A 24,591-nucleotide genomic window follows, 5' to 3' on the forward strand; every position below is an offset into this window, starting at 1 on the left:
CCTTTACCATCAGCCCAGACCCCCCCAGACCATGGGCCACCCAGGCTGAAAGGGCAGCTGTGCCCCCGCCTGGCCCCCCATGGCTTTTAGGCCCTGCCCCCCCTTTCCCGTGTTCCCCACAAGGTCAGCATCTGTCCCCAAAATACAGATCATTTTAATATCAGCTGCAGGCAAAAGGAGTTAGGAAAGAAACTTCCGATGGGGACGAACTGCTCATAAAACGCATTCCAAGGCCAGCCTCGGGCCTCTCCACAACCCCGAATTACCCAAGTCTCGACTCAATCCAGTCCCAAAAACCTTCATGAGGATGGTGGCCCTGCGGGTTCTTTCTGCCATCCTGGGGACCCCTGTTTAGGTCAGATTCGGACGTCAAGAGTTGGAAGCACAACCCAGAAAGATGTTCCTTCCTCCAGGTCTGGCTCAGACGCTGGGCTGGATCCTGGTTTTCAGCCTTTTTCCAAGACCCTCAAGGGCACCCACATTTATCAGGCAGGGTTTTGAGTCTGATACACATGGCTCTTGTAGGGCCACTGACACAAAATGCAATTTCAATCCTTATTCATTCCACAGACAGGCCCCTCAGCTGCGGGCACCTGGCACGGCAGAGATCACAGCGTCCTGAGGACAAACTATATTCACAGAAAACCTGGTGTACTTGCCCCCAGATGGTCTCTCTGAGCTATTCTTCGCACATTTCAGAAACAAAGTTTTTTGGAGGAATAATAATGACTAATATTTATATAGCACTTACTGCATACCTCTGTTTTGTGCGATAAAGGCATATTATCTCAATTAATCTTCACTACAGCCACACGGGGCAGGTACTCTTATTATCCTTGATATAGTTTGGATTTGTGTCCCCGCCCAAATCTCACACGGGACTGTAACCCTCAGTGCTGGAGGTGGGGCCTGCTGGGAGCTGACGGGATCAGAGGGCGGATTTCTCATGAATGGTTTAGCACCGTCCCCTCCCCGGTGCTGTCCTCAAGATCATGAATGAATTCTCACAAGCTCTGGCTGTTTAAAAGTGTGTGGCACCCTCCCTCGCTCTCTTGCTCCCGTTCTGGCCGTTTGACGCGCCTCCTCTCCCTTCACCTTCCACCATGAATAAAAGTTTCCTAAGGCCACCCCAACAGCCAAGCAGATGTCAGCATCACGCTGCCTGTCTAGCCTACAGAACTGTGAGCCAGTTAAACCTCCTTTCTTATGTATTTATTTATTTATTTTGAGATGGAGTCTCACTCTATTGCCCAGGCTGGAGTGCAATGGCACGATCTTGACTCACTGCAACCTCCACCTCCCAGGTTCAAGTGACTCTCCTACCTCAGCCTCCCAAGTAGCTGGGATTACAGGCATGTGCCACCATGCCCAACTAATTTTTGTATTTTTAGTAGAAACAGGTTTCACCATGTTGGCCAGGCTGGTCTTGAACTCCTGACCTCATGATCCGCCTGCCTCAGCCTTCCAAAGTGCTGGGATTACAGGTGTGAGCCACCACGCCTGGCCAAATCTCCTTTCTTTACAAGTTATCCAATCTCAGGTATTACTTGAGAGCAATGGGAGACAGGGCTAATACATCCCTATTCTACGAATGAGGAAACTGAGATGCACAGAGGTTATATAGCTAAGAAGAGGGTAAGCTTTGGCCAGGTGCAGTGGCTTATGCCTATAATCCCAGAACTTCCAGAGGCCGAGGCAGGTGGATCACCTGAGGTCAGGAGTTTGACACCAGCCTGGCCAACATGGTTAATCGCCATCTCTACTAAAAATACAAAAATTAGCTGGGTGTGGTGGCGTGTGCTTGTAATCCCAGCTACTTGGGAGGCTGAGGCAGGAGAATAACTTTAACCCAGGAAGCAGAGGTTGCGGTGAGCCAAGATCGTGCCATTGTACTCCAGCCTGGGCAACAGCGCAAGACTCCATCTCAAAATAAAAATGAATTTAAAAAAAAGCAGGGGGTGCAGGCATGGTGGCTCATGCCTGTAATCCCAGCACTTTGGGAGGCCGAGGAAGGAGGATCACCTGAGATCTGGAGTTGGAGACCAGCCTGGCCAACATGGTGAAACCTTGTCTCTACTAAAAATACCAAAAATGGCTGGGCATGGTGGCTCACACTTATAATCACAGCACTTTGGGAGCCCAAGGCGGGTAGATCACCTGAGGTCAGGAGTTCGAGACCAGCCTGACCAACATGGAGAAACCCCAACTCTACTAAAAATATAAAATTAGCCAGGCGTGGTGGCACATGCCTGTAATCCCAGCTACTCGGGAGGCTGAGGCAGGAGAATTGCTTGAACCCAGGAGGCGGAGGTTGCAGTGAGCCGAGATCACGCCACTGCCCTCCAGCCTGTGCAACAAGAGTGCAACTCTGTCTCAAAAAAAAAAAAAAAGAAGAAGAAGAAGAAGAAGTAGGGAAGCCTTAACCCCAGGCAGACTGGCTCCAGAAACTGCATTCTTAGCTACAACTCTCTATTGCTTCAACTTCTTAAGAAGAACCTCATTTTCTTTGGCCGGGCACGGTGGCTCACGCTTGTAATCCCAGCACTTTGGGAGGCCAAGGCGGGTGGATCACGAGGTCAAGAGATCGAGACCACGGTGAAACCCCGTCTCTACTAAAAATACAAAAAAATTAGCCGGGCATGGTGGCGGGCGCCTGTAGTCCCAGCTACTCGGAGAGGCTGAGGCAGGAGAATGGCGTAAACCCGGGAGGTGGAGCTTGCAGTGAGCCAAGATTGCGCCACTGCACTCCAGCCTGGGTGACAGAGCGAGACTCCGTCTCAAAAAAAAAAAAAAAGAACCTCAGAGGGGTCCAGGACCAGGTCAAAGGAGCTGGATTAACTGCCCCTATGGCAGGCGGGATCATGTGGCCAATCCAAAGGAAAGAAAGATGGGCTGGAGAATCAATGGAGAGGGCAAGAAGGTTCCCAGAAAGAGAATTCTAGGAACGCAGCCAGCTGTTCCTCCCACAGAGAGAGAAGGAGCACAGCTCAGCTGGCCTAGACGCCTAGGCCAAAGCCCATGACACGCGCTCTATTAGAAGACTTGAGGAAGCGTGGCTCCACTCTGGGGTCTCCAGCTCGGAAGGCCAGAGGCCCGAAGATACATAGGAAGAGGCAAGGGACTCTGATGAGCCAGCTACTCCGGGTTCCCTAGAGAGAAGCCCTGACTGTGTGTTTCTCAAGGGCAACAACTGCATCTCAGTCTTCATTGTTGTCATGGCCGTCATCGCCATCGTTACATTCCATCACTAAGCACCTGCGTGTCTGATGCTCCACTAGCGACTTTGTGGATGACCTCGTTACTGCTCACACCCACTCCTCCTGGTGGCCACCATCCCTATTATACAAGTGAAGAGACTGGAGGTCACGGAGATTAAGCAACCTGTTGAAATGATTCATGCAAAGCAGTCTGTAGAGGTGGAGAAGACAGCACAGGCTTCAGAGCCACACAGACAAACCTGAGCCCACATCCTGGCTCTGCCACTCACCAGCTGTGGGACCTTCAGCAGATAACTCAACCTCTTGTGACGATTTCAATCAGAGATGCCAGAAGTAATTTATCTCAAATGACAACTCCAAATGACTGCCAGTGGCTGCCTATGGTGCTTTGTTGAACAGGATTCTGAGACCACGTCTAAGCTCTCGGGAAGGAGTGCCATGATCAATTACCAATATCTGCCATGGGAGCCGAACAGTGGACTGATGGCACGGATGCCACGTGTTTTCCATCCCTGATGCAGAGGAACACCATGGTTGGAGAGACACTAAACAAACACACGTGTGCACTTACCTGCCTGGCAGAGTTTTGACTAAGGCCCCAAAGCAATTCAACAAGGGAAAGAAAGTCTTTTCAACATACAGTACTGGAACAACAGAATATCCATATGGCAATAAATGAACCTAGACCCCAACATATTGCCATACATAATTAAATTAAAACAAGTTTATCTTAGACCTAGAGCTAAAACAGTAAAGCTTCTAGCCGGGCGCAGTGACTCATACCTGTAATCCCAGCACTTTGGGAAAGGCTAAGACGGGCGGATCACGAGATCAGGAGATCGAGACCATCCTGGCCAACATGGTAAAACCCCATCTCCAGTAAAAATACCAAAAAATCAGCCAGGTGTGGTGGCAGGCACCTGTAGTCCCAGCTATTCGGGAAGCTGAGGCAGGAGAATCGCTTGAACCCAGGAAGTGGAGGTTGCAGTGAGCCGAGATCACGCCCCTGCACTCCAGCCTGGTGACAGAGTGAGACTCCATCTCAAAAATAAAAATAAATAAAAATAAAGCTTCTAAAAGAATACATGGAAGGAAATCTTTGTGAGCTGGGGTAAGCAAAGACTTCTTAGGACACACAAAGCTACAGACATAAAAGGAAGAGTCCATAATTAGACTTCTTCAAAATTAAAACTTCTGCTCATTAAAGACACTGTTAAGAAAAGAAATGGGCCAGGCGCGTTGGCTCACGCCTGTAATACCAGCACTTTGGAAAGCCAAGGTGGGCGGATCGCTTGAGCTCAGGAGTTCAAGACCAGCCTGGGCAACAGGGTGAAACCCTATCTCTCTCTACAAAAAATTCAAAAATTAGTCGGGCACGGTGGCACAAGCCTGTAGTCCCAGCTACTTGGGGGGCTGAGGTGGTAGGATGGCTTGAGCCCAGGAGGTTGAGGCTGCAGTGAGCCATGTTCACACCACTGCACTCCAGCCTGGTTAACAAAGTGAGACCCTGTGTCCAAAAAATAAAAGCAAGAAAAGAAATGCGCCAGAAATGGTGGCTCAAGCCTGTAATCCCAACAATTTGGGAGCCCAGGCAGGAGGATCACTTGAGGCCAGAGTTTGAGACCAAACTGGGTGACATAGTGAGACCCCATCTCTATTTTAAAAAAGAAGAAGGCCGGGCGCAGTGGCTCACGTCTGTAATCCCAGCACTTTGGGAGGCTGAGGCGGGCAGATCATGAGGTCATGAGTTCAAAATCAGCCTGGCCAACATGGTGAAACCCTGTCTTTACTAAAAATAAAACAATTAGCTGGGCGTGGTGGCGGGCACCTGTAATCCCAGCTATTCGGGGGGCTGAGGCAGGAGAATCGTTTGAACCCGGGAGGTGGAGGTTGTAGTGAGCCGAGAGATGGTGTCACTGTACTTTAGCCTGGGTGACAGAGCAAGGCTCCGTCTCAAAAAAAAGAGAAGTGGCCGGGCGCGGTCCCTCACGCCTGTAATCCCAGGACTTTAGGAAGCCAAGACGGGTGGATCACAAGGTCGGGAGATCGAGATCATCCTGGCTAACACGGTGAAACCCCGTCTCTACTAAAACTACAAAAAATTAGCCGAGCGTGGTGGCGGGCGCCTGTAGTCCCAGCTACTCAGGAGACTGAGGCAGGAGAATGGCGTGAACGCAGGAGGCAGAGCTTGCAGTGAGCCGAGATCGGGCCACTGCACTCCAGCCTGGGCGACAGAGCGAGACTTTGTCTCAAAAAAAAAAAAAAGACGAAGAAGAAAAGAAATGAACTTGATTAGAATATGTAAAGAATGCCTACAAGAAGACTACCGAATTTTAAAGGGGGGAGGAAGGGCAAAAAGAACTATAAGAATAGTCAATAAGCATATGAAAAAATTCAACAACATTAGTCATGAGAAAATATGGATTAAAACCACAATGATATCGATACCGTTCAAGTGGCTAAAATTGTGAAAACCAACAACGGCAAATGTTGGTGAGGATGTGGAGCGGCCAGAACTCAGATGACACTGCCGGTGAGGATATCAAATGGCCTGACCATTTGGCAAACAGTGTAGCAGTTTCATATAAACAGTCACCGGCCAGGCATGCTGGCTCTCGCCTATAATCCCAGCACTTTGGGAGGCTGAGGAAGGTGGATCACTTGAGGTTGGGAGTTCGAGACCATCCTGGCCAACACGGTGAAACTCCGTCTCTATTAAAAATACAAAAAACTTAGCCGGGAGTGGTAGCGGGCACCTGTAATCCCAGCTACTGGGGAGGCTGAGGCAGGAGAATCGCTTGAGGCAGAAGAATCACTTGAACCCGGGAGGCAGAGGTTGCAGTGAGCAGAGATCGTGCCACTGCACTCCAGCCTGGGCGACAGAGCGAGACTCCATCTCAAAAAAAAAAAAAAAAAATTAAGTTCTAGAACAGACAAAACTCACTTTTGAAAAAAATCAGAACGCTATTTGCTCCTCAAGGGGGCAGTTATGATTGACTGGGTTAGGACATGGGAACTTTCTGGGGTGGCAGAAATGTCCTGTGTCTTGATCAAGGTATGGGTCACGTAGGTGTATCATTAGTCAAAGTATACAATACAATTAAGACTTACGCATTTCTATGTCTGCAAATTTTTAAAAATCCAGTTACACCTAGAGTAATCTTCAAGAAGCATAAGCAAGTTGGCCTTAAAACACGAACAGAAGGCCGGGTGTGGTGGCTCACGCCTGTAATCCCAGTACTTTGGGAGGCTGAGGCCGGCAGATCACCTGAGGTCAGGAGTTCAAGACCAGCCTGACCAACATGGTGAAACCCCATCTCTACTAAAAATACAAAAAATTAGCTGGGCGTGGTGGCATGCGCCTGTAATCCCAGCTACTCGGGAGGCTAAGGGAGGAGAATTGCTTGAACCCGGGAAGCGGGGGTTGCAGTGAGCTGAGATCACACCACTGCACTCCAACCTGGGTGACAAGAGCAAGATTCCATCTCAAAAAAAAAAAAAAGAACAGAATTAGGGAAAATAGGCACAAGCTCAGGTGTGCACAGGTGAGGAGGGAGATGCGTGCAGGTAAGTAGGTGCACATGCAGACATTTTCATGTTCTTTTTTCTTTTTCTTTTTTTTGAAACAGGGTTTTGCTCTGTCACCCAGGCTAGAGTGCAGTGGTGCAATCATAACTCACCGCAAGCTCAATCTCCTGGGCTCAATCCATCTTCCCACCTTGGCCTCCAGAGTAGCTGGAACTATAGGCATGAGCCACCAGGCCCAGCTAATTTTTTAATTTTTTGTAGAAATGGGGTCTCACTGTGTTGCCCAGGCTGGTCTCAAACTCCTGGCCTCAAGGGATCCTCCTGCCTCAGCCTCCCAAAATGCTGGGATTTCAGGCATGTGCCACCAAGCCCAGCCAACATCTCCATGTTCTTAAAGCCTCCTAGTTAGCATCCTCACCCTCAGTAGCCAAATAAGCCCTTTCTCATACCTGCCTTAAATCAGATGTGAACTTCCTTGGCTCCTGGATGGAGTCAAGAGAACAATGGGCAGTGGCTCCTGAGGAGATGGCGTTGTGTCCCAACCATGTCCGGAGCGGCAACAGAAACGCAGTTGATGTGGAGACCAGAGGTGACTCTCCCAGGACCCACAGAGCTTCAGCAAGGGCCTCCCTCCAGCAGTAGGGATGGAGGGAATAAATATCTGTCCTCTCCTGTCCCTGTACAGGGTTTTCTTGAAGAGGGAAAAACCAAACCTCCTTGCTGATGTCCTTCAGCCCTTCCTGCCCCAGCCCAGAAAGGCTCCCGTCAACCCTTCCACAAATGCCTCCTCCCTTCATCCATCCAAAGCCAGTGGATGTATGGGGGGCTGACACTGTCACTCAACCCTGATGAGGGGAGTCTCCCTGCACAGCCTAACAGAAGACAGGAGGCAGGAACCAGGAGCAAAAGGAGAGAAAAAATCAGGCTGGAGTCTGTGCTACAAGCTGGAACAGAAGACCCCCACCCCACCCCTCAACCCCAGGGAGAGAGGGTGGCTGGTGGGCAATCCATGAGCCGGAAAGGGAGGTCCAGCCCAGCTCTGTCCAGAGGGATATCCCTGGGCAGAGAGGGGCAAGGAGGAGGCTCCTCTGATCTCCATTCTCTTCCCTGGCATAGGAAGCCTGCACACCTGCCTTACCTACCATAGAGGCGATGAGGGCGTTCCCTGGCCGTGGAGAGCCACGCGCCAAGGAGCAAGGGAGGAACAAGACTTTCTGCTGGTCCCTGCAGTGGGAACTCCAAGCCTCCATTATCCTCTTCTGGAAAGGAGAAGGTCTGAGAGGGGGGCTGCCCTCAGACTTGCACAAATAAGGGTGTGGAAGGCTGAGCAAGGGCCACCTCCCAGCTGACCAAGCCAGCTCAGGGCCTGGGGCGGCTCCAGGGACAAGGTCAGGTCAAGTCCCAGCAGAGTGAACTTCAATGAAATGCCCTGTGTCCTTCCCGTGAGCGCCGAGAGAATCAGGAAAATCAACCCCTTTACTTCACAGGGCCTGGGAAGGTTTTACAGTCTGTGGTCCCTGACAGGGGGTCACCCTGACCCCCATACTTGCCATTAGGGCCCCTTCTGGCTGCCCCACCCTGCCCCATCCCACCCCACCTCCCCACATAGCGTTTCCCCCTCCTCTCCTCCCCACTGAGAAGCCACATTTCACATCTGAACCTTGTCACACACTGAGCCATCTGGTTTCTCCGGCTCAGTCAGGGAGACGGCAGGCTCTCTGAGGGTGGAGGACTGCAGCTTCGATGTGACCCCAGGGGACCCAGCACAATTCTGGGCACACAATTGCCCCTCCCTAAATGCCTGCTGATCCACTGGGGCATGAAAATCAGCTTCAAAAAAAAAAAAAATGCGGGCCTGGAAACCACCCACAGTATTCCCACAGACGCAGCCCCAAGTCCCTCTCTCAGCCCACCCGGCACCAGCCAGTTTGAGCTCTGGCTGGGAACTGGGATCTCATTCAGCCCATCTGGTCAGCATCTCTTTGGTTGCTTTTTATCAGCTTCGTATTAGGAAAAAAAAAAAAAAAAAAAATCCCCTTGAAAAACAAACAGCAAAGAGGTGGGGGAGGATGCGTATAGGTCGGGTAGCAGCAGGCACGCCAGTGAGGGTGGGGGCCCGAAGAGGTGGGGGAGAATGCGTATAGGTCGGGTTGCAGCGGGCACGCCAGTGAGGGTGGGGGCCCGGGGGGAGCGCGGCGGAGACTCTCAGGCTGGAGGCCAGCTACCCCTCCAGCCAGCCCTTCCCAGTGGGAGAGCCACAGGAGGCTGTCCCTGGGCCCGCAAGCGTGAGATGAGCAAGCGTGAGATGAGCCGAGCACTTGACCAAAACTAGTTTGGGTCTCAGAATTTAACTTCTCCTGGGCCAGGTGCGGTGGCTCACGCCTGTTATCCCAACACTTTGGGAGGCGGAGGTTGGCGGATCACTTGAGGTCAGGAGTTCGAGACCAGCCTGGCCAACAGGGGGAACCCCATCTCCACTAAAAATACAAAAATTAGCGGGGCGTGGTGGTGCGCGCCTGTAATCCCAGCTACTTGGGAGGCTGAGGCAGGAGAACTGCTTGAGCCTGGGAGACGGAGGTTGCAGGGAGCCGAGATCGTGCCATTGTACTCCAGCCTGGGTGACAGAATGAGACTCCGTCTCAAAAAATAAAAATAAACAATGTAACTTATTCTGTTGACTCAAGGAGGAACACAGCTGTCTTCGATGTTGCGATGTTGCGTTGGGAGAGTCATTTCCTACCTCGGGGCTTCTGGTTTACCTATAAAGGAAACGGATCACCCGTCCCTAACCTTCTGTGACTCCCAAGCTAATCAACCAGAGGGGCGCCCCTGCCACACCCTCCCTGAGCCTGCACTGCCAAGAGAGCCAGGTGAAGCCTTCTCCCACTGCCCGAGGCTCAAAGAACACAGAACTGATTCATGAACCCTCAGGGCCAGGGACCCTCAGAGAGAGGCCAGCCTCCATCCAGGGCGTCTCTGGCCTCAGTGTGCTATAATAACCTGGGATGTGTCAACCAAGCAGAGGCCTGGCCTCACCCTAGGACAGGGCTGTGGCAGGTGGAGCCAGGCCCGCTGTGATATAAGATCCAGCCAGAAGCAGACGAGTGGAGGGTCAGGAGCAGAACAAGCTCCTCTGACCGAGATGTCCCCTACTGTCAGCAACCATAAACAAGTCCCAGGTCCCCACCCTAAGCCAGGGCCTGGGGGCCCTAAAGAATAGGACACAGTTGCTATGCTCAGGGAACTCAAGTTAGGGAAAGAATCGGACAACCTGCAAGCAGGAGCTGCAATATTATTTCATCCATGTCATCGCTTTTGTGATGGGACCCTCCTGTGGTGAGCAGGCTGGTATAAGGTGAGGATTGTGGTTTTAAATCCCTTACGGGTGGTTAGCTTTCACACAAAGGGAAAAAACGTCCTCGCCATAGACAGACTCCTAACTGCGGCCACAGGCTGTCTAAGCCACAGAATGAACCCAAATGACAGTCACAAAGAGAACCCCTCGGGCCAGGCACACCACACACACTGACCCCCAACCCCAACCACAGAAGGACTCCCACCCAGTCTGAGTCCCCAGGACAATTTCTCACCTCTTCCTCCATTCCCATCTCTGACCTTGTGCTTGGGGTCTGGGCAGTAAAGTCACAGGCTGGGAAATTCCTGAGCTGAGCTCAAAGGGGAGAAGGACAGAACACGGGGGAGGAGGAGGGAGGGACATCTCCTGACTGCAGCTGCTGAGGTTTCCCGGAGGCTGCTCTGCCCCAGGCCTGCCTGAGGCCCCTCCCGACAGCCTGTCATGGGAGAGTGCGGCAGGGGCAGGCACCCAGTGGATGCTCATAAATCATTTTTTGAAAGAATATGTTAAAAATAATCCCTGCTGTGGTCCAGATGCCCGAGCACCCCTGCCTCACTCCCTCCTTCCCACACTTCCTCGCACTCCAGGCTCCCCACCTCACGAGCACCGTCTACACCCTCTGACTCTGACCATCTCCACCCATTCCTCAACACACGGCCATCTGCTGTCCGCCCCACCCCTCCCAGGGCTGGTCTGAGTTACATCCCCTGCAACTGCCAGGCCATGGAGCCCAGTGGCCACTATGCACTCTGCACCATACTTGGCCTCTCAGCAGCCGCTGGCACCGCTGCCGGTCCCACCACCGTGAAATGCTTCTCCCTCCATGTCTTGGCCCAGCCTCCTCTGCAGAGACCCCAGCACCAGCCTTTACCTGTGGGGTTCCCTCGAGGTGCCGCCCCAGGAACCTCTCTTCCCGCTCCATCCTCTCCCTGGAAAGCTCACTCATCCCAAAACTTCCACTCCCTTCTCTAGGAGAAGAGCTCCCAGATTTTTCCCTCCAGCACAGAATGTTCTTCTGAGCCTCAGGCACGTCCAACTCAGTGCTTAGAGCTGACCCCTCGACAAGGCGCGGTGGCTCACACCTGTAATCCCAGCACTTTGGGAGGTCAAGGCGGAAGGACGGCTTGAACCCAAGAGTCTGAGACCAGCCTGGGCAACACAGCAAGACCTTGTCTCTACAGAAAATGTTTAAATTAGCTGGGCTTGGTGGCACGTGCCTATATTCCCAGCTACTCTGGAGGCTAAGATGGGAGGATCCCTTGAGCCTAGGAGTTGGAGGTTGCAGTGACCTAGGAATGAACCACTATTCTCCAGGCTGAGTGACAGAGCATGACCCTGTCCCTAAAAAAAATGTTTTTAATTTAAAAGAGGAAGAATTGAATCCTAATCCTCCCTCCTGCACCCACCTTTATCTCAGAGAATGGCTGTCCCATGTATCTAGTGGCTGCAAACCTGGGAGCCATTCTCGCTGCCTCCTTCTCCCCAAATCTCGTATCTCATCAATTTACCACCTGCAAAATCTGAGCTCCAACCACTTCCAAACAACACCACTGGCCTCTCTGAGTCAGGCTTCCATCCTCTCCCCTGGATCCTGCGGTGGCCTCAGCTCATCCCCTCTCCACTCTGTTCCCTGCCATGCAGTTGCCATATGACGCCGGGTGATTTTCCAAAAGTCTCATCTTAATCCTCTGGGTAACATCGTCAATGACTCCAGTGCTCTTAACTAGGAATAAACTCTAAAATCTTCAGCAGAATGTCCAAGCGTCTGCTTGCTCTGGTCCCTGCCTACATGCCCAGCCTCTCCAACACTAACTCTGGCTTCACCGGCTGTTCTGATCTTCCGGTTCCTCTTAGCGCTGCCTTCTCTCTCTCGGCTGCCTGAGGGCACGTGCAGAGGCCCACAGCAGTGCTTCTCAAGCTGTCCTGTGTATACAAATCACCGGAAAATGACAGTAAAATGCTGACTCTGGGCCAGGCGCGGTGGCTCAAGCCTGTAATCCCAGCACTTTGGGAGGCCGAGGTGGGTGGATCACAAGGTCAAGAGATTGAGACCATCCTGGCCAACATGGTGAAACCCCGTCTCTACTAAAAACACAAAAATCAGCCAGGCATGGTGGCACGCACCTGTAATCCCAGCTACTCGGGAGGCTGAGGCAGGAGAATCGCTTGAACCCAGGAGGCAGAGGTTGCAGTGAGCCAAGATCGCACCACTGCACTCTGGCTCGGCGACAGAGCAAGGCCCCGTCTCAAAAAAATAAAAATGCTGCCTCTGATTCAGTGGTCTGCAGTGGAACCTGAGATCCTGCATTTCTAAGGGGCTCGCAAATGATGCAGCTGTTGCTTGGTCCCTTGGCCTCACTTTCAACAGCAAGAATCTAGAACACTCTCCTCCACGCGGACTCCACCTCAGCCTAACCAGCACCTATCCAATTTGCAGGGCTCAGCTTAAACATCATTTCCTAACAAAAAGCCTTACCTGACCCTCTCCGAGACTAGGTTAGAGTCCCCCCACCTCCCAACCTTACGTTCCCCCTGAGCTATGCTGTGCTTCTCCTTTAGAATATTCACCATGTTGAACTGCGCAGCCCTCATTCCTGACATTATTTTTCCATTTTTGGCTCCCTAGCTGGACGACAAGCTCTAGGAGAGCAGGGACCACAATGTCTGGTTTACTACAAGGTCCCCAGAACCCAGCACTGGGCCTGGCCGAGCATGAGCACATGTGGCAGAATGCTGTGGGTCTTGCCTGCTGCGTATCCCTTTCCCCTTCTTCTCATGGTACCATTTCCCTCTAGGACCTTCCCCTCCCTAATTCTCAGTTCTTATGGTTTAGGTGGGTGGTCATGAGACTCAGGTCTGGCCAATCAGAGCATTTCATCTTTCTGGTCACGGTAATTGGTTCAGGGACAAACATGTGACCTAAGCCAGCCAATGAGCTTCTTCCCTAGGACTTTGTTAGAACTACTGGGGGGAAAAAATACTTTTCTTTTCACTGGGGTTAATTCACAGGTAGGGGCTGCTACCACCGTTTGGCTGCCACAAAGGCAGCTTGACAAAGAATGAAACCAACACAGAAGAGAGAAGGAATGAGACTGATCTTGTGGATGCAGTCATGCCTGCCGTCTACGCTTGCAATTACAAAGGCAAAAAATACCCTTTTATGCCTAAGCCAGAGTGAGTTATGTTTCTGTCACTTACAACCAAGAGTCCTAATACAAAATTCAAATAAATACTGGGTATTAAATGAATTAAATGAGTACATAAGTAAAATCTGCCAAGATAATTCAGGGACTCCTCCTAGGAGACTGTCAGAGTTCTCCCTGCAAACTCCTGCCATCCGTGAAGACAGAGACAAGCATCCCACAGCCACCTTTGTAGACCAAGGGGACACTCGGAATGGTGACAGGCTTCTTAGCATTACCCTGTGCAAAGAGCTGGCCCGGCACCTGGCTCAGATACCAACACTGAGCTGGGTGCTGGGGCAGGCACTAGGCTAGTGAAGGTGGTCTGGCTTCCACTGCCCCCTGGGTACTGCACAAGGAAGACAGTACAGCTCTCCTTGGTCAGCCCTGCACCCCTGTCCTGCCCCCACCCACCGCTGACCACTTAACCCACCCAGGGCAGGCTCTGGCTACCCCTCAACATGTAGGCTCCTCGAGGCATACCACGTGGCTCTGTACATGATGGGCATCAGATACAGGACAACAACAGGAAGATGGATGGGTTTTATCTGCTTCCTATGGGTTGTCATCTTGCAAAAGATTAGGGAAGAGGAGGGGTGATGCAGAGCAGTGAGGAAGAGCTGCCTGATGATCTCCCTGTGAGCCACTCAGAGCACACCCCAGGACAGAGAGAGCAGCTGGCCTAGATGTCCCCTCAGATGACTCAGGAGGCAGGTGACTTCTTCAGTGCTAGTCCTCACTCACCCCACAGAGTGTGAAGGAAGGAGGGAGGGAGGGAGAGAGTGCGTGCCAGCCTATGCAGAAACACTGGCTGAGCCAAAAGTCTTCTCTGAGGACCAGCTCAGGCCCGTGTGGCCATCCTGCCGAGGTGTCGGACTGAAAAGTGATGGGGAAAGGTCATGGTGGCAGAAGGGCACTGCTCCCTCAGCTCCCGTCCAGGAGTGAGAAGGTCCTGGGCCTAGCGGCCTGCACTGTGGTCTCCCCAGGAAAAAGGCTCATGAAGGAAGTGCTGATAAGAAAGGAACTGCCACCCCAACCCGAACCTCCAACCAACCCTTCCACGGGGACTGGCGTGAACAGGTCCGGCTCAGAAGGGCCAGCCAGAGGCTGGCAAACCAGCATGCAAACGCCCTTCAAGTCCCAGGAGGGCCACAGCCCAGCCTGGGGCAGTCCTTCTGGGCAGCTGCCTTCTGTCCCCTGACTTCCTCCTGGCTGGGCCCCTTGTTCCCAAACTCCACTACCAATTACCAAGAGTCCTGCCAACCCCATTTCAACCCCAATGTCCTCATCGCCCCTTGACACAGACACCCTGAGTCTCTTGTCACGCTTCCCCCACACTGGTGCTTAACTGGAGCTTAACTGGATGTCACCTCCTCTGAGGTGTCAGGACACTCCACAGCCCCACTGCGACGGACGCTGCTGGGCCTGGAGCCAAAGTCACAGCTAGGCCTTACGACTTCCCCACATGCTCCCCTCCCTGCCTTCCTGAACCAAAGCCTCTTACCTTCATGGTGGGAGGTGCCGTGAGAGGAGGGGAGAGCGGCCGGTCTGGGAGGGTCACATCCGAGCTGTTGGCCAGCTCCTGCTTCCTGTGAAGAGGCCAAAAGAGGTGAGTGAAGACCTGCCTGCGCCTTCCCTTCTCTCCTCCAAGAGTGACTGGGCTCTCAGACACAGTTTAACATACAATGCAGGCTGGGTTGGGTGGCTCACGCCTGTAATCCCAGCACTTTGGGAGGCCAACGCAGGCGGATCAACTGAGGTCAGGAGTTCGAGGCCAGCCCGACCAACATGGTGAAACCCCATCTCTACTAAAAATACAAAAAATTAGCCAGGCGTGGTGGTGCATGCCTGTAGTCCCAGCTACTAGGGAGGCTGAGGCAGGAGAATCACTTGAACCTGGGAGGTGGAGGTTGCAGTGAGCCGAGATGGTGCCATTGCACTCCAGCCTGGGCAACAAGAATGAAACTCCGTTTCAAAAAACAAAAAAAAAAAAATGCAGAAACCAGATTTGGGAGCATTTTCTTTACTCCAGTGCACCAAAATCTAAAGCAAAATCCCTGGACCACCAGCGGCACCCGGGAACTCGAAAGACATGCACATTTGCAGGTGCACACCAGACTCTCCAGTGATGAGCCCAGGAACCTGCGCTCCAACGAAATCTCCAGGTCATTCTGCTGCACGGCGAAGTCTGAGAACCATGGGGCTAAAGGGACCCAGGACTGGGGCTGGGTGTGAGAAGAGGAGGGGAGAAATGCGGATTCATTCTCCCTTGAGCCCCTCTGCACATACACACACACACACACACACACACACACACACACACACACGCACACACACAGACACACAGGCCCTGGTCAAAAAGCTGTCCTCGGGAGACAGGGCTGCCTGCCGTGCAACCGCAGGTAAAACTTAATTTAGTCCATGTGGGCTAGGACGGTGGAGAGGCAGCTAAACAGAGTTGTGTCACCATGGCAACATGACTGCGACAAGTTTGCCGCGCTCACACACTCCCCACTTTCCATCTGGCCCTCGCTGGTGACCGGGGAGTGCTGTTTGCGGTCCCATCACCAGGCAGACTGTTTGGCATGGGATCAGCCTCCCCAGTCATGGCTGCACAACAGGGCCAGCTGGGCAGAGCCTGGGGAATCCCCGGGTGAGGGACTCCAGTGTCCTGAACAAGCCCTGGCTGGACCCAGGAGGGGACAAAGGGGCTGGGAGAACCGTATTAAAAGCCGAAGAGGGCCGGGCTGAGCTGTCAAAGCCCCCAACTTTACAAGTGTGTCCTCCTCTAGAGCCCCGCTCTGAAGCAGCCGAGAGAGTCAGCCCAACCCCCAGGTCCTGCGTAAATGATCGAAGCACCCCCACCGCCACCTCCAGAGAATCCTTCTGCCCCTCTTCCCAGCCCAAGTCCTGCCAGCAAAGTGACAGTTCCAACCCCACACCTTCTTCATGACAGAAACCCACCCTCCCTACAGAGCCCAGCCCTCCAGCTTTCCAGGCCCAGACCCCATCCTGCCTGGCTCCCCGTGGCCCACAGAGCAGGACCAGGCTGAGAACACTTCCAGGCTAGGCCCACAGGGCCACGTGTACCCCTGCCTGCCCCTGCAGTTGACCAGCCCTCCCTGTGGCCAACTAAGGAGCCACATGAGGGGCCTGGGGACTACCTGGCTTGGTAGAGGATCCAATTCCACCCCATCAACCTGAACCTGGCAATCCCTGTCTCCTGCTCCCTGTCTCCCTTCCTCTTTCTTTCTTCCTGGACCTTGTTGATGTAAGTTTTGACGGCTGGAGATGGGGGACTCTCCCGCCTGATCCAGGCTGTAACTGGCTCAAGAAACCAGCAGGGCCGAGATAGCTCCTAGGTGCGTGCACACACTCACACACACACAAAGGCAGGCACCAGCTCTTGCTACCTCTCAGCTAGAGCTGCCAGCCTCCTTCCATGTACAGCCTTGGACATCACCACCGTAGGCTCCAGTCTGGCTGCTCTGCCACTCACCTGCCTGTGCATACAACAGAGCTGGGTCCAGCACAGGCTCACCCCCTCCTCCACCTGGCCCTCTGCCAAGCAGCCACAGCTCCTCCTCAATGGGCCTGGTCTTTGAGAGCCATGATGGGGGAAAGGAAGAATGATCAAGCAGGAGGGCATCACCCTCAGGTCCTCTTAGGGCCCACGGTGAGGATGTCAGCTGCTCCCCTGTAAGGCTGGGAGCCGGGCAAGGAAAAGCACGCAGGGAGGGGAAGGAAAACAAGCCCCCACCAGATGATACAGGGCGACTCTGGGCTTAGCAGAGGACCTCTGGAGACGGCTCGCAGGCACCTTGATGGACAGCAACGCTGGCTCTCCAGGAACACACAGTCCAGAGGAAGACAGAGCTGGTTTTAACATCACCGGTCACAGGACGCTCATACACACGGTCATGCTGTCTATTTCTCCCCATCAGGCACAAGGTGTCCACACCCATGGCACCAGAGCATGTATGATTATTGTCCAAGGCCCTGAGTCCTGGTCAAAGGGGCGCAGCATCCAACACTCCCTGAGCTGAGCCCCTCTCCCTGCCTCTTCCCCCTGGACGCTGGATAAGCTCCAGGGGCCAGTCTCTAGGAAGCGAGGCAGACTCTCAAGTCAGACCACACAGCAGCTTCTGACCAGAAGGATTTCCCAAATCATGCCTGGGAGCTTGGAAGGGGCTAGAGCAGACATGAGCACCAGTGGTGACCAGCCTCATGCAAGCTCCAGTGCTGTGTCCAGGACTCCAGAGGGGGTGCCAGGGTGGGCAGAAGGCATGACTGCCACCCTCAAAAACATCTGAACTGGGCCCACAGCAGTGGCTCATGCCTGTAATCCCACCATTTTAGGAGGCTGAGTGGGGGGCGGATCACTTGAGGTCAAGAGTTCGAGACCAGCCTGTTCAACGTGGCGAAACCCCGTCTCTACTAAAAATACAAAAATTAGCCAGGCATGGTGGCATGTGCCTGTCATCCAAGCTACGTGGGAGGCTGAGGCAAGAGAATCGCTTGAACCCAAGAGGTGGAGGTTGCAGTGAGCTGAGATCGCGCCACTGCACTCCAGCTCGGGTGACAGAGTGAGACTCCGTCTCAAAAAAAAAAAAAAGAAGGGAAGGCAACAATGTGAAGAAACACACAGTGAGAACGCCCCGTGTTCTCAGGCAGACACAGGAGCAATGCGGCTGCGAGCCAATGCATGCCGAGGCTTGCCGACCCCGCCAGAGGCTAGAAGAGGCGAGGAAGGATTCTTCCCTAGAGCCTGCAGAGGGAGCGTGGCCCTGCTGACACCTTGATTTTGGACTTCTGGCCTCTAGAACCGAAATAATAAATGTCTGTGGCTTTAAGCCATCTGAGGTCCTTGGTAATGGCAGCCCTAGGAAATGAATGCAGTGCCCAGGCCCCAGGTTCTAGCCTTGGCCTAGAGAGCCAAAAACAGTGAAGATGAAATCCTGCTTCTGCCTCACCACCCCTGCTCTGATCAGCTATGCTCAGCCTTGTCCTGCCCCAGGACAATGACATTTACACATGAGCCACCCTCCAAGGACAGCCAGGCACAGCCCAGCCCAGCCACCAGCTGGCACTGAGATAAGACAGAGTTAAGTGACGCGGTGCTTGATGCAGTTTTATCCCTTTTTCTCCCACTCAGGCAAACATATCACACATGAGGAGGTGAAAGTGATGTGATTACATCATGGGATAACCTTGAATGTGCTCTAATTAGAAGCAAAAGGTAAATCCTTAGCTGAGGTGACAACTTCCTTGTGACCCACAGGGATCTATCTTGCCACATGTCATGGCACCGAGATTGAAAACTGCAGCCCTCAAGCGACCCAGCCCCATACTCGCATGCAACTCTAATGACGTGGGGCCCCAGACCCACCCAGGGACCCACAAGGACCAATGAGAGGAGGGGCTGGAGATGGGGACAGCCTGGAAAGCAGAGAAGGGAAAAGGAGGATGAAGAGAAGCCAGAGGAAGAGAGGAGGATGATTACATACTCAGTTCAAAGAGAAGGGTGGCAAGGGCAGGCTGGAAGGGCAGGTCAGAGAGCCTCTGCCACCTAGGGGAATCCTGGAGGCCCTGCCCATTCTCGCATGGCACTGAGGTTCCCTGCTCTGGGATTCTTTCCCTCCCTAGAAGCACAGGAGATACAGGGGCAGATGGGGCGGCTCAGGGAGACCAGGACGCATCCTAGCCAGCGTTGGCCAAATGCAAATCTCTGGAAGAAATGGTCAAAGGGGCCTGGAGTGGAAGCTGAGAAGTCAAAGGCCGTGATTCACCCAGACGGAGCTGGACAGACCCCTGGCGGAGCCCCTGTGCCAGCACCCAGGCCTGCAGGCTCCTCGCCTCCACCCTTGAAGGGCTCTGCCTCAGACCATCTTGAGGTCACTGCAACCGTCATGTCTCACACAACGCTATGGAGAGTACCCTACACTCGGAATCAAGGGATTCCTGGGTTCAAGTTTGGCTCTGCCTGCTACCCAGATGTGAGGCCTTGGTTAAGTTACCTCGTTGTGTCTTGTTTCCTTCATCTGCAAAGATAGGGGTAATAATGTCCCAAGGAGTTAAAAATAACAGCTGTGGCTGGGCGAGGTGGCTCACGCCTGTAATCCTAGCACTTTGGGAGGCCAAGGCGGGCAGATCACCTGAGGTCAGGAGTTCGAGACCAGCCTGGCCAACATGGTGAAACCTTGTCTCTACTAAAAATACAAAAATTAGCCGGGCGTGGTGGCGGGCCCCTGTAATCCCAGCTTCTTGAGAGGCTGAGGCAGGAGAATCGCTTGAACCTGGGAGGTGGAGGTTGCAGTGAGCTGAGATCTCACCATTGCAGTCCAGCCTGGGCAACAAAAGCAAAATTCCGTCTCAAAAAAATGAATTAATTAAAAAAAAAAAAAGCTGTGAAATAAAACATGAAGTCCTATATAAATGTAGACCATGATCTCGATGATGATGATTATAACTCATAAAATATTAATGTGGTCTCCAAGTGGAGACAGAAGCAAGGGTCCAGGGCTGTTTAAATGCCTTGGAAAACATTTCTGGCATCTCAAATGAGCACCAGTTGTAGCCTGGGGATCTACTCTCAGGATCATAACCATTGGTTAATAATCAACCACAGGAAAAACACTCACCTAGCAGCAGGTGGCTTTGGGGCCAGGTGTAAGGCCCCCTCCACACAGGCTTCTCCCAAGCCTGAAACTCCCCTTTTCTGCATCCCTCCCCACGCCCGCTCCCAGCCATCCACCCACACTCAGCTACGCTTTCTCTTGCTTTCCAAATAGCCAAGCTAGAGGAATACAGACAGCTGGGCTGCAAAGAGCTTCTCAGGAAAACCAAACCAAAAGGAATAAGAAACATGATTCATAATGGCCAAAAGGGAGAAGCAATCCAAGTGTCCAACCGCCAACGAACAGATAAATAAAATTCGGTTGTTCCATACTGTGGAATATTGCTCACCCATAAAAAGAAATGAAGCAAAAATAATTAATTTTCAAAAATAAAAATAGGACCGCGGGCAGTGGCTCACGCCTGTAATCCCAGCACTTTGGGAGGCCAAGGCAGGCAGATCACCTGAGATCAGGAGTTCGAGAACAACCTGGGTAACATGGCGAAACCCCATCTCACTAACAATCCAAAAAATTAGCCAGGCATGATGGCGCATGCCTGTAATCCCAGCTACTAAGGAGGCTGAGGCGGGAGAATCACTTGAACCTGGGAGACAGAGGTTGCAGTGAGCCAAGATTATGCCACTGCACTCCAGCCCGGGTGACAGAGCAAGACTCCATCTCAAAAAAATAAAAATAAGTGGCCGGGCGCAGTGGCTCACTCCTGTAATCCCAGCACTTTGGGAAGCTGAGACAGGCAGATCACGAGGTCAGGAGATCGAGACCATCCTGGCTAACATGGTGAAACCCCGTTTCTACTAAAAAAATACAAAAAAAATTAGCCGGGTGTGGTGGCGGGTGCCTGTAGTCCCAGCTACTCGAGAGGCTGAAGCAGGAGAATGGCGTGAACCCAGGAGGCGGAGCTTGCAGTGAGCCGAGATGGCGCCACTGCGCTCCAGCCTGGGTGACAGAGTGAGACTCCGTCTCAAAATAAAATAAAATAAAATAAAAATAATAAACAATGATAGCTTATGACTACAAAGACAACAGAAAGAAAAGGAGTGAAGAACTGATGCATGCTACAACATGGATGCACCTAGGAAGCATGGTGCCAAGTGACAGGAGCCAGGCACACAAGGCCACATGCTGTGTGATTCCAGTTCCATGAAATCCACAAAACAGGCAAATCCACAGACAGAACAGTGATGAGTGGTTGCCAGGGGCTGCAGGGAGAGGGGAACGGGATGCAATTGCTAATCAATACTCCTGCTAATCAATACTCCAGCACCACTCCTGATTCGCCATGTGGTCAGGTTATCTCACCTCTCCATGCCTCAGCCTCCTCATCTGTGAAACGGTGTGACTACTCCCTACCTCATGGGGCGTTATGAATAAGGCCCAGAAAGCACTTAGCACAGTGCCTGGTACGCAGCAAAAACACAATAGCTGGTCGCCTTGTTGCCAAGGCTCAAATCAACTAGAAGAATGGGCATGGAGGAGGAGGGGCCAAGGCAGAAAGCTGATCAGAAGGCAGAGGTGGACGGGGCAGGGACATCTTCAGTTCCAGGCACTCGCTGCCCCACATACTGTGGATGCCAAGCTGGGAGGCAGGGACATGGGAGCCCAGCTGCCGTGTGGGAACCGCCAGGCCCCGAGTATATGCACATGGCTCAATTCCAAGCCCCAAGGGGACAGACATGGAGATGAGGGCACTGATGACCCTCATGCCTGTGCTGGGGCCAATGTGGAAGGGAGAAAGGGCATGAGCCCAGCAGACCTGGCAGAGTGTGAGGGAGGGAAGAGGACATTGGATTCAGGAACAAAAGGCTCCAACAGGTGGAGTGAATGGGTAGCTTGAGAAGGAGCAGGTGTTGCGCACCTGTTCGTACCTGGCAGGGCTGACCTTGGGGTCACAGCCCATCCTAGCACACACTCTGAGAGGATTCCAGAGATTTGGGGCACCAACTCTAGACCTTTGGTGATTCAAAACTCCCCAGATGGCCGGGTGAGGTGGCTCATACCTGTAATCCCAGCACTTTGGGAGGCTGAGGTAGGAGGATTGCTTGAGCCCATGAGTTCAAGACCAACCTGGGCAACATGGTGAAACCCCATCTCTATAAAAAAATTAAAAATTAGCCAGGTGCATGACTGTAGTCCTAGCTATTCAGGAGGCTGAGGTGGGAGGATGACTTGAGCCTAGGAGGTCAAGGCTACACTGAGCCATAATCATGCCACTGCACTCCAGCCTGGGTGACAGAGTGGGACTCTGTTTCAAAAAAAAAAAAAAAACTCTGCAGAAAATGCAAAATGGCAATCCCCACCCCTAATTCAATCCCAGGGTTCACGGATGCAGAGAGCAGAAGCCATGGGAGAAAGCACCAGATGCCACCCAATAGCCTCATTATGCGGACAAGCACATGGAGGCTGGAGAGCCGAGGGAGCCGCCCAAACCCCACAACGAGCCTCTTCTCTTCTCTTCTCCAAGGAAGAGGCCCCATTTCCAAATCACCTCGGCCCAGGCTTGTGGGAAGTGGGCAGCAAGTCTCCAGGAGGGGCTGGGCATGGTGGCTCACGCCTGTCATCCCAGCACTTTGGGAGGCCAAGGTGGGCGGATCAACTGAGGTCAGGAGTTCGAGACCAGCCTGGCCAACATGGTGAAACCCCCGTCTCTACTAAAAATACAAAAATTAGCCGGAAATCGCTTGATCCCGTGAGGCAGAGGTTGCAGTGAGCCAAGATCGTGCCACTGCATTCCAGCCTGGGCAACAGAGCAAGATTCAATCTCAAAGAAAAAAAAAAAGTCTCCAGGAGGAAAGTGTCGGGAAGCACAACTGGCTTCTGGACACCAGTTTGTTTGTTCGTTGGTTTTTTGTTTTTGAGACAGCGTCTCGCTCTTGTCGCCCAGGTTGGAGTACAATGGCACAATCTCGGCTCACTGCAGCCTCCGCCTCCTGGGTTCCAGCAATTCTCCTGCCTCAGCCTCCCAAGTAGCTGGGATTACAGGTGCGCGCCACCACACCCAGATAATTTTTTGTATTTTTATTAGAGACTGGGTTTCACTATGTTGGCCAGGCCAGTCTTGAACTCCTGACCTCAGGCAATCTACCCGCCTCAGCCTCCCAAAGTGCTGGGATTATAGGCGTGAGCCAGCACGCCTGGCCTGGACACCCGTTTATAAAGTGCCAGGGCCCTCAAGTGAGAGGACAGAAGGGGGAGAGGGTCAAAGGGGGCTACTGGTCCCCTGCATGGAGCAGACAGAGAGCAGGAGGCCCAGGCTGTGCAGGAGATGAGCCGGCTGGAGTCTCTGCTGCAGGCTACACCCCGCACAGGACCCTGTGGCTGCATGTGGGCACAAGGGGAGGCCTGGGCCAGACTCTGGCTGCAGCTTCAGAAGACACTCCTGCTGCTCTCCAGGTGCATTAGATGAGGACAGCACTGTCCTTCCCTGGAGGATCTGAAGTCCTAAACTGAACAAGGGCTAGGAGAAAGGGCAGGAGCTGGGAGGAACAGGACCCTACGGGCAGACCACCCGGGAGCACCTCTGCAGGCCTCCACAGCCCTCTGGTTGGGGGCGTTGGGGGCCTTCTCGTGCACATATCTCAGAGCGATGGACCAATCTACCCATGTGGGCAAATCCTCACACTGGGAAAATAAGCCTTTACCGGACAAGCAGCTTTTAGAACTGACGCATGCTTTATAGTTTGCACCCAAGCCAGCAGAGATTCGGAGTCCTATGTGAGCCTGGGGTCGCAGAGTCAGAAAATACGAGAGCTGCAGCTCCACCCTGAGATCTCTGACTCCCATTCCAGTGCTCCCTCCCGCTGCCAGGGGAAAGCCAGCTCCGCCCGGCCCAAGTACCACAGCAGGGAGCGAGGAGGGGACACTGGCCAAACGTCTTCTTGTGTGTTTTAAGTTTGAGTTCTCGGGGACCAAGGGTGGTGTCTCAGCAGGGGAGGCGACGTCTGTGCGATTCACAAGCATCTGAGAAAATGATCCAGGCAAAACGCAGAAAACGGTCCTGCAGGCACAGCACACCCACCTGCAAGACCCGAGTGCCAAACATGGATTGTGGGGTCATGGGGTGAAACAAGAGATGCAGAGTCAAGTGCCATGAGGTCACAGGGAGGAGAGGACTGGCTCTCCTTGGGAGACCAGCTACGGGATCGCACAGGAGGCAACGGCTGATCTAGGCCTGGAAAAGAGGCCAGCAGTGACCTATGGGAGAAGCGGGGAAGGGGAGGGCACAGAAGCAGGACGCAGAGGAACGTGACCAGCATGACGGAGAGACCACCAATGTCGCTGATGCCCAGGAGACACATCACACCATTCGAGGGCACAGCAGGCCGGCAAAAGGGAAGGGCAGGCCGGGTGCGGTGGCTCACAGATATGTAATCCCAGCACTTTGGGAGGCCGAGGCAGGCGGATCACTAGAGATCAGGAGTCTGAGACCGGCCTGGCCAATGTGGTGAAACCCCGTATCTACTAAAAATACAAAAAATTAGCCAGGCATGGTGGCAGGTGCCTGTAATCCCAGCTACTCGGGAGGCTGAGGCAGGAGAATGGCGTGAACCTGGGAGGCGGGGGTTGCAGTGAGCTGAGATCGCGCCACTGCACTCCAGCCTGGGCGACAGAGCGAGACTCCATCTCAAAAAAAAAAAAAAAAAAAAATTACCCAAGCATGATGGTGTACCTGT

The 24,591-nt window shown here is 53.1% G+C and overlaps 1 protein-coding gene across 4 annotated transcripts in view; it reads right to left on the bottom strand.

Annotated features, from left to right (window-relative positions):
• The window catches only part of RAP1GAP2 (RAP1 GTPase activating protein 2), a 261,713-nt gene that overhangs the window by 118,527 nt on the left and 118,595 nt on the right, over window positions 1–24,591 (bottom strand). For all 4 annotated transcript variants that reach the window (XM_058431162.1, XM_032137937.2, XM_032137939.3 and 1 more), the window contains one exon: window positions 14,788–14,872. In XM_058431162.1, coding sequence (XP_058287145.1) covers window positions 14,788–14,872 — 85 coding nt within the window. The remainder of the gene's footprint in view (window positions 1–14,787; window positions 14,873–24,591) is intronic.

This window comes from Hylobates moloch, unplaced genomic scaffold, assembly GCF_009828535.3.
Source record: "Hylobates moloch isolate HMO894 unplaced genomic scaffold, HMol_V3 SCAFFOLD_19, whole genome shotgun sequence".
NCBI classification, from domain to species: domain Eukaryota; kingdom Metazoa; phylum Chordata; class Mammalia; order Primates; family Hylobatidae; genus Hylobates; species Hylobates moloch.